This window comes from Rattus norvegicus, chromosome 15, assembly GCF_021556685.1.
Source record: "Rattus norvegicus strain SHRSP/BbbUtx chromosome 15, alternate assembly SHRSP_T2T, whole genome shotgun sequence".
Lineage (NCBI taxonomy): Eukaryota > Metazoa > Chordata > Mammalia > Rodentia > Muridae > Rattus > Rattus norvegicus.
In genome coordinates, this window is record NC_141548.1 from 3,462,054 (window position 1) to 3,472,159 (window position 10,106).

General features: G+C 48.0%; 1 protein-coding gene across 1 annotated transcript; it reads right to left on the reverse strand.

Annotated features, from left to right (window-relative positions):
• Nucleotides 1-1,500: 1,500 nt before the first annotated feature.
• Nucleotides 1,501-8,003, reverse strand: Plau (plasminogen activator, urokinase). Its single transcript, NM_013085.3, is given in 11 exon segments — nucleotides 1,501-2,643; nucleotides 3,775-3,923; nucleotides 4,219-4,359; nucleotides 4,858-5,006; nucleotides 5,216-5,438; nucleotides 5,590-5,681; nucleotides 6,088-6,262; nucleotides 6,856-6,963; nucleotides 7,113-7,143; nucleotides 7,573-7,660; nucleotides 7,976-8,003. Coding segments are annotated over 10 exon segments (1,299 nt in total). The 5' UTR covers nucleotides 7,627-7,660; nucleotides 7,976-8,003; the 3' UTR covers nucleotides 1,501-2,466.
• Between the last annotated feature and the right edge of the window lie 2,103 nt (nucleotides 8,004-10,106).

Below are 10,106 nucleotides of genomic sequence, written 5' to 3' on the forward strand. Positions count from 1 at the left end.
AGTGCTGCTACTCAGGAGGCTGAAGCAGGAGGATCACAAACTTAAAGTCTGCCTGGACGACAGAGTGAGTTGAAGGACTGCCTTGTCATTTGGTAAGACCTTACCTCAAAATTTAAAAAAAGAAAAGAAAACAGTGAATGTAGCCTAAAATATAGGCTCAGTTCTCAATACCAAAATTAATAACAATAACAACAACAATAATAATAATAATAACAATAATAATAACAATAACAATAATCATTGTATACAGCTATAAAAGAGACACACCGCCTTGAATTTCTGGTCTCAGGAGGCAGAGATAAGCCTAGTCTATATATTGAATTCCAAGCCATCCAGGGCTGTACAGTGAAAATAAATAAATAATGGAAGAGATATGCTGCCCAATAGCACCAGACTGAGGGAGAAACTGTGAGCTGCAGCTCACCCCGAACCCCACTTACCAAGCCATAGGTCTGTGATCTGCTTTGTAATTTAGGTGGCACGAAGGCCGACCCTGGAACTCTCCTAAAAGTACCTTCCCAAGGCCACATGAAGCACAGATATGATCCATTAACACAGAGGAAACTCAGCATCAGCCTACACACAGAAGATGGAAAATTATGTTTGCTCTTTCTGAATTCCAGATTCACAATGGTTTGGTTTTATTATTGTTGTTCTTGTTATTATTATTATTATTATTATTATTATTATTATTAATTACTATTACTATTTTGAGACAAGGTTTCTCTATGTAGCCCCTGGCTGTCCTGAACTCACTGTGTAATTGGGGCTGGCCTGGAACATCTGCCTCTGCTGGGATTAAAGGCATGCCACTACCACCCAACTTTTTGTTTTATTTTGTTTGTTTGCTTTAAGACTAAAACTTTGTAGCAAAATTGGCTTCAAACTCACAGGAGTCCTCCCGCCTCAGCCTCTCACTTGCTTGGATTACAAGCACCAGACACAGTTCCCCCTCACACTTATACTTTCATGTTTTCTTTTGTAAGACTTATTTTTAATCATCTGTGTGTGTGCATGGGTGCTGGGTCCTACGGAGGCCAGAAGAACTATAAGTAGTGTCAGCCCCCTGAGGTGGGTGCAGGGAACCAAACTGCAGCCCTCTGCATGAGCAGCAAACACAAGTATTTCATGACCTGACCCTGTCTTCAGCACCCACCGCTGTTGTTTTGTTTAAATCAGATTTCTTTGTTTTCTTTGTGGATTCTTTTTTAGGACAATGTCTTGCTATGTAGCCTAGCTAGCCTGGGAATCAGCATGTAGTCCGGGCTGATCTTGAATTTGCACCAAACTCCATTTAGCCTTTAGGTGTACTGGGATAACCTACCACCCCTGGCTTGGATCAGAGTTCCCACCACCACCACCACCATCCAAGCATTCCTGTCCAAATAGAGTCCAAGCAAACCCCAAAGGTTACCAAGATGCACGTGACCCTCATTATTTTCTTCCTGTTTATGTCCCCCCTCGTCCCTCTCATACAAAAACTGTGGAGAAACCAGAATCTTCAGAAAAAAATCACATTTTATTGATCACCTTTACATAGAATTATAAAAATAGATATAAATAAAAAAGGCAGAACATAATTATTAAATATTAAGTATATGAGTGGCCCTTACCCCACCCAGTGAGGATTGGATGAACTAGGCTAATTAGTAAAAAAAAAAAAAATGGTAACTGGCCAGGAAGGGGACATCTATATAAAAAGTGAAGCAGACATTAGTGCTGGTCACGGGTCATGCCCGGGAATAATACATTCAAGTGGAGCATCACGGAAGACCAAATGGCCCCGCATCACAGTCTGGAGGGAGGGAAATACCTAGACTTGCAGTTAGATACAGGAATACACCAGCTTTGCTCAGATTTATACTCACAACCTGTGCACAGTGAGCAAACACACACACGCACACACACACACACACACACACACACACGCACACATACACACATGCACATGCACACGCACACAATATTTCCTGATCCACTCATGGGATGCAAGAACTGTTCCCTCAAGCCATTAGTGTCTCTACTCTTCACACTACTGTGCTCATATTGGACAAGCACCCTCAGAATACCTCAGCTGTTACACTTCCTAATTGGGAAATCATTTATTTCCCAACAGCAGACCTCATGAATGACCCATTAGGGGGAACCAACTCTCCTCCTACACTTGGGTTTTTAAACTGCAGATGGCTTTAGTCCATAAAAAGGCAACTCCCCATCTATTCATCTTGAGTCAGGATTGATTTCCATCCTGGTCAGGATGGTCTGGATGGCCAGCACCCAGACCTGTGTCTGAGGGTAATACTATTGGGGTTCACCCTGGTGGACAGCACAAGCAAAGAATCAGTGCAGAGCCTGTTTTCTTCAGCTCTTCCCTCCACATGATGGAGATGACCCTGCTGCAGAGGACGGTCAGCGTGGGGATGAGTGGCGACCCATCCGTTTCTTCCCCCAGCTGCCTGGGGACCATCAGAAGGCTAGGCCATTCTCTTCTCCAATGTGGGACTGAATCCAGTTCAGGAAGTATGAGACCCTCGTGTAGACACCAGGCTTGTTTTTCTCTGCACATCCACTGCCCCAGCTCACAATCCCGCTCAGAGTTGGGCGGCCATCGATGTTACAGATAAGAGGTCCTCCTGAATCTCCCTGGGAAGCCAAAGATAGAGAGGTGAGCTCTGGGAGAAGTGACGTTTGAGAGAACAGGGAGAGAGGTTCCTAGAGTCAGAGACATTCACAAATCCACGTTATCAAGAGTAAAAAGTTACTTAGCTTTTGTCTCCCACTGTTTACCCCTTCCCCGGACCCTGCTATTTCTTGCCTTGGAACACAACATGCTCAATCTTGGGGTTGGTTTTTTCCAACTCTCTCTATTTACCAATTTTTCTCTCTATTTACCAATTCATATTGTATTCAAGGCTTCCCCTCCCTTTCCTACCTGATCTTTTGTCACTCACAATGAGCCTGAACAATGAACCATAGAATTATGTTGATTTCACTTGTCTTAGCCAAAGGCCCAGAAGTGATGTGAACAGTATCTGTGTTTTCTTGATGGTGTTTGTTGGTTTGTGTTTCTGAGACTGGGATGGAATCTCATAATCCCCTGTATTTCCGGCTGGCTGTGACCTCACTGTGTAGCTGAAGAACTTGTAAACGGACCGTGACTCCCTCAAGGCTGATATCACAGGTGTGGGTCAAGACACAAAGTGCTGGCGATTGGATCCATGGCTTCATTCATGTTGGGTAAGCACTCTGCCAACTAAGCCATGTCCCCCAGACTCTTAGTTTTCCTTATAATCTCCAGTCCCTGAGTTGAGACTTGAACTCAGGACTTTGAGCATAGCAAGGAAGCACTATACCACTGAGCTAGGCACCCTCCCTTTGTCGTGGTCGTCTTGTTGTTTATGGTTTGTGTTTCCCTTGTTTTCTTTGAGAAAGGATCTTGTGTAGCACAGGCCTTGAGTTCTCACTATGTAGTTTGGGCTGGCCTTGAAGTCATGATCCTCCTGTCTCAGCTTCCAAAGTACTAGGAGTGCTAAGGTTACTGGTGTGCTCTACCATGCCTGGATTATTGTTTTAGTGGTCTCGGTCCCTTATAGTCTAAAGTGCACAGCACAGGGGCTCGTGTTTGAACCTATAAGAACTGGCACACGCTCCCAAAGCCCTAAGTCCTTGATTCTTAGGTTGTTGGCTGGAAAGAGACTCTCCAGGGCTGTCAGATCAAATCCAAGAGCTCTGGGGTGTTTGGGGGTAACAAAGAGGGGTTCTTGGGAGTCTTACCGAGCAGGAATCTGTTTTCCACTCTGGGTCAGCAGCACACAGCATTTTATAATTAATTTCAGAGCCATAGTAGTGAGGCTGCTTGCACTGTTCGTGAGAAATAATCTTTACAACTGACATTTTCAGGTCCTTCGGATAGAAATAGTCAGCTAGGCGGAAGAAACAGAGGTTTGCATTAAGTGGTGTCTACAAATGAGACTCTCTGCAAGGGGGAAGAGAAAAACCAGACCCTGGCCATGGAAGGCCCTTGTTTATTCTCCGATCTGAGCCTTTAACTCTACCCACAATTGTTCACACCCTGTTTGACTTGGTTGCTCATCACCTCCTACTCTATCCCTCCACAGTGCTCCCAGTCTCCGCTGTCTTCCTTTGATAGTCTGCTGTGTTTGCTCTGGACCATAACACTCCCACAGACCCCCTCAGTCAGCTTCAGCTGTCGCTTACTGGCACTCTCTTGTCCGAAGCCAGTGATCTCACAGTCTGAACCAAACGGAGCATCACCAAACCTCGGGGGCAGGCAGATGGTCTGTATGGTCCTGGATGGCTGTGCGCATTGGCCCGTGCTGGTACGTATCTTCAGCAAGGCTGGGGAAGGGAAAGGTCAAAGGTCAGGTAGTCATCCCCTCTCCCCTGAAGAATGCCAGGTACTGATCTATTCTCATGACACGGGAGTCATGGAGCATCCAAGAAGGTCTACGGATGACACGTTCAGGCAACAAAGTCCACCATGTACAACTGAACAGGTCGTTTCCTGCTGAGGGAGCTGAGCTGAGATCCAGGCGAGGCTGTGCTTTTCAAATTCTCCATTGTGGTATGGAGAGAAACAGCACTGCACAAACAGGGCATCGCCAGCCTCAGCCGTATGCCAGTAGGGTTCTTTTCACTTAGAAGAATCTACCTGCTTGGGAAACGCAAGGTCTCCACAGAGGAGCGCCACACCCCTCAGTTTCTCTTGTGTTTCCCTCTCAACTCTTCCCCACCTGTCTCGTCATATAAATCCAGGACCTCAAGGTCCCCCAGCAATTCCCACCACCACCACGTTAGCCTCTTGAAAACCGTCGCCTTGCTGGTAACTGAGCTCACCTATGTCATTATGGAAGGCCAGAGTTTCGTCGCTGAAGTCTTCGTGCAAGATGAGCTGCTCCACCTCAAACTTCATCTCTCCGGGGTTATAGGAGTTCCGCTTCGACTGACCCAGGTAGACAACGTACTCTTCCTTCTTTGGCTGATTCCTGTGAGAGACGAGACTCATCAGCCTGGTCTCAAAGTCCCGTCACTTTCTCCACCCCACCTCAGAGGCCTCGAAGCCCTAAGACCACAAGCTGCACAGACAGAAGCTCAGCAGGAGAGTGACAGTGCAGTCTTCCATAGGGAAGGAGAAAGGGACGTTCTTGGGGTGGGCCGGGAGGGTCAGAGTGAAGAGACAAAGGGATGAACGTACACGAAGCAGTGTGTGGCGCTGGCCACCCAGCAAGGACTGATGAGGCTCCCACCACATTTAAAGGAGGGAGGGCTTCCTCCCTTATTCTTCAGGTAGATGGCTGCAAACCAGGGCTGGTTCTCAACGACAGTGAATTCTCCCCCAACGATCTTGAAGCGGGGCCTTAGAGCCTTCTGGCCACACTGGAACCCTTGTTGGTCTACAGTAGAAGAAGGCTTTTTGCCTAGAAAGGAGAGAGATACATGTTTGGGGGAGAGACAGCAAAGATGAAGATCTCCGGGGCAAACCTCACTTCTCATCCCTCCTGTGGTGACAACTCTTGTCTCTTTGTGTGTGTGTCCACACCGTTGTCACAAGCAGCCGGTGATACTCACTGAGAGAGCAGTCCTGCACCATGCATTCTTGGACAAACTGCTTTAGGCCAATTTGCACATAGCACCAGGGTCGCCTCTGGTTGTCGGGGTTCCTGGTAACACAGGGGATTGGGAAGGTCATTCCAACCCAGACTGTCTTCCCTGCATCCTCCCTTCCAGCAAAGGCTCAACCAGAGGTCTGGATTCTTGGGCCAGCATTCCCGTCTCAGTGTACCAGGTGCTGCTGACCTAGGTCTCTAAGAGGCCACGGCAGAGGGAGGGACGTTGTTTTTAACTTGTATAAGTGTTTCCCTGTATTTATGCCAGTGCATGCCTGCCCAATGAGGCCAGAAAAGGGCACTGGGTCCTCTAGAACTGGTGTTAAAGACCGTCATGAGCTGCCCTGTGGATGCTGGGAATGGAACCTAGGTGCTCTGGAAAAGCAACCTGTGCTCTTAACTGCTGAGCCAACTCCCTGTCGCCCCTGGGAAGGATTCCTGGTACTCAGTCATCACCTACCTGCAGTAATTGTGTTTCCCCAGGCCTAGGCTAAGAGCATCGGATCTGTGAGCATTGTAGGTTTGCTGAAGGACAGCGGGTGAATTCCAGGCCAGGCAGGGCCGGCCTTTGGTGTCAGTATTGGCCTTTCCTCGGTAAGATTGACCATTTCCATGATAGCAGGTTTTTGATGTATCTAGAAATAATTTGAGGAGTACAGAGTATTAGAAGAAGGAGGAGGTTTGGACAGGCATTTCAGAGGTGACATAGTTTTGGACCTGTCAGGTGACATTAGGAAGATCCACCCGATCCACCCTTTCTTCACACTTGTATGGCCACTGCTTCATGAGACTCTGCGTGCGAGTGTGTGTGTGTGTGTGTGTGTGTGTGTGTGTGTGTGTGTCCCAACTTCTGCTGCCTGTTTTAATTTATTTATTTGCTTATTTTATGTGTATAAGTGTTTTTCCTGCATGTATATCTGTGCACCTTGTACATGACTGGGACTGGAAGAGGCCAGAAGAGGCCAGAAGAGGGCATCGGATCCCCTGGGACTGAGGGTGCAAATGGCTGTAACCCACTACTGTGGGTGCTAAAAATCAAACTATATAGAAGAGCAGCCAGTGTTTTTAACAACTAAGCTTCAGTGTCCCCCTAAGTGCTGGGCTCACAGACCTATACCACCAAACCCAGCTTCTCCCTGCTTCTGCACCCCACCCATCTCTCCCTGTTCCGAGATCTCTGGTCCTCCACCCTGCCCCTCCCCACCCCAGCTTCCAAACTCCCCCATACCTATCTCACAGTGCTCCCCTTTGAATTTCTTTGGGCAGCTGCATCTTCGAATGCTGGAGAAGTACTTGTAGGACACACATACTCCTCCGTTCTGACAGCCACAGTTTGCTAGCAAATGCAAAGAAAGGGTAAACAAGGATCAAGGGGGAGCCAGCCTCTGAGCAGGGTGGGGGGCAGCCTCTGAGCAGGGACAGGTCTCTAAGGTTTCTCCAGGATGTCTGTGCAGCCAGCTATTGTGCAAGGAAGCAGATACTCACATTCATCAGAAGCTCCAAGTTCACTGCCACCCTGAAAGAGAAGGTAGGGGTCATCAGAGGTGACATGCTCTAGGGAGTCTGGGTTCAGGATAAACAGGTCCTGACCCCCACGCCCCATTCTCCCACCCCTGTCTGTCTCTCCCCATTCTGTTTATTACTAGCCAGTCCTACAAATGAAGGCCATGGGTTTCCAGTACCCAGACATGGATTGACTCAAGCAAACCTCACACAAACCAAGTGCCTTGGGCTAAGGCACTCCCCGTGGCTACCACCTCCCTTGCCAGAAAGTGCAAACCTCTTGGGGTGCCCAAGCCCTCCGCTGACACATTTCCCATTTCCTGTGAAAGCCTAAACCTGTCTTGATGCCTAAGCTCCCCGTGCATCCCCTCTTTTGTCCCGATGCTGCTTAAGGGGTCCTGCGAGCCCCTTCCTAAGCTGCCAAAGCAGCGAGACCACTCACTTCAGAGTGCGCCACCAAGGCGCAGAGGAACAGGCTCGCAAGCCAGACTCTCATGGTACTGACGCTGGGCTCTCTCTAGACAGCAGTTCTGCAAAGGAAGGAGAAGTCAGGGCAAGAAGAGCAGCTTGAAGGTGGCAGAGTTACTACAGGTCAAGGGAAGACACTTCAGATCCCCTGCGGGGCGCGCCAACAGGGACCAAGCTCCCCAGGTCAGGCAGTCTCTCGCGTCTGGGGCTCTGAACCTGCACAACAGCACCGACCCTCTCTGTAGAGGGGAGCAAAGGGCTGGAGTAGTGAGTGACCTTGCCCACAGTTCAGCCAACCGAGGTAGGGGGAAGGGAAGGCATGCAGGGACCCTGGCTGCCTCATCCCGCCAGCCTTGCTTCAGACCAACAGCACTCACCGGTGACTGCAGCGGAAGGGCGCCGGCAGACACGCAAGGACTGGATTGATGACAGACGGTGCTCTGAGGCTCCACTCACTGCTCCGCGCTGCTCGCTCTTTAATAGGGCCCGCCCGGGCCCGGGCCCCGCCCAGGTTTGGTGGAGGGCGGCGCTCTCTCCCTTCTTTTCCTTTTCCTACATCCCACCGCAACTGGACAGCGCTTGCTTCCCGACTTTGACGAAGTCATGGGATTTCCAGCTGACCAAACTAACGCAGTCTAGACTGAGGGACCCAGCAGCTTGTGCATTCTTCCATTCTTTCATTCACCTAGTGTGGCCCCAATGTAGCGTGGTGACGGCGCTCCAGACATGGGCTTGCTGACCTCAAGCCTCTTCCTTAGTGGTTTAATCAGTTCTTCTCCAACCTGTCCATCTTTGACCCCCTACCTGCCTACGACATTGATTCAGATGTCTTTAGAGGTGTATAATTCACAGTTCCTAACCTACTCACAAAGGTTCCCACATGTCAAATGCTGAGTCCCCAAATATTACTAACACAACCAGTGAATCAGAAGACAAAAGTGAAGTTTGTAGTCAGGGAGTGTTAAGGGTGTCATCAGAGGGTGAGACGCAAAGGTCAGATTTTATTCAGACTTGCTGCTTGGTTTAAGGCTAGTCTTTGAAAGATGGTTTTAGAAATTATGGCATGGGGGGTTGGGGATTTAGCTCAGTGGTAGAGCGCTTGCCTAGCAAGCGCAAGGTCCTGGGTTTGGTCCCCAGCTCCGAAAAAAAAAAAAATTATGGCATGGGCCAGACATAATGGCATACCCTTCAATCCAAACACTAGGGAGGAAGAGGCAAGTGGATCTCTGTAAGTTCAAGCCCATCCTAATTTACATAGTGAAATCCTCAAAAATAATTATGATTTAAAAAAAAACAATAAAGGTTACTATCTGATAGGATTGTAGGAGCAAAGTCTTAGGACACCAGCTGCTATTGGCTGGTTGAAGTGTCAATGGGTCTTTTGAAAAATTCCTATAATAAATGTATTTGTCTGGGGAAGAATACTACCAAGGAGCAGCTCAGAACAGGACCGAGTGCAGATCTCAGTGGAACTATGGTTGCACACAAACAAAGATAAACAATCAAGGGAGGGGGAGTCTTTAAGATTTATTTATTGTATGTATATGAGTACACTATAGCTGTCTTCAGACACACCAGAAGAGGGCATCGGATCCCATTACAGATGGTTGTGAGCCACCGTGTGGTTGCTGAGAATTGAACTCAGGACCTCTGGAAGAGCAATCAGTGCTCAATCAGGAGTCTTAGTGTGAACAGTAAATTGTGGCAGGATAGAAACAAAAGGCAAGGGAGTGGTCAAACCTCGTTAATGTGGGCTATAAACAATGGTGGGAGTGTCTGCTCTCCTCTTTTAGTAGAGGGACTGTGGGTCTGGGGGACAAGGTGAAAGGAACGTTTATTTTTCACTGAATGCTATTTCACACTGCTTTAAAAACTTTAAACACGTCCCCGTATCAGCCATTGTAAAAAGATAATTACACATTTTATCTTTGGTGGTGAGCCTAGCCTTTAACAGCTGAGCCGTCTCTCCTGCTGCCAATCATACACCGTAAAGGCATTTGTACCCCCACATGTTACATCATCATCATAGGGCATTATTACGTTAAGATAAAAAAAAAACAACTTTTGGGGCTGGGGATTTAGCTCAGTGGTAGAGCGCTTACCTAGGAAGCACAAGGCCCTGGGTTCGGTCCCCAGCTCCGAAAAAAAGAACCAAAAAAAAAAAAAAAAAAAAAAAAAAAAAAAAACAACTTTTTAATCTAATAAAATAGGCTCACCTAAAGACAGGTCATGTGTAAATGAGTCCTGCACATCTTGAGGACAAAGTACTCTCGCACACACGCACACATGCACACGTGCACACGTGTGCACACACACACACACCCCTCAGGCATAGTAGGAAGTGCACAGGAAGGATTCCAAGGTTAAGTCACCTTTACATGTGCCCCAGAGACAAGGACTGGTGGTCATTTTTGTTGCTCCTTCCATAGAAGAGGTGACCGAGTCATTAGCGCCCAAACTTTGCTTTATTTCCGTAAGCCTCAGCCTGTTTGTAACATTTTACTGCCA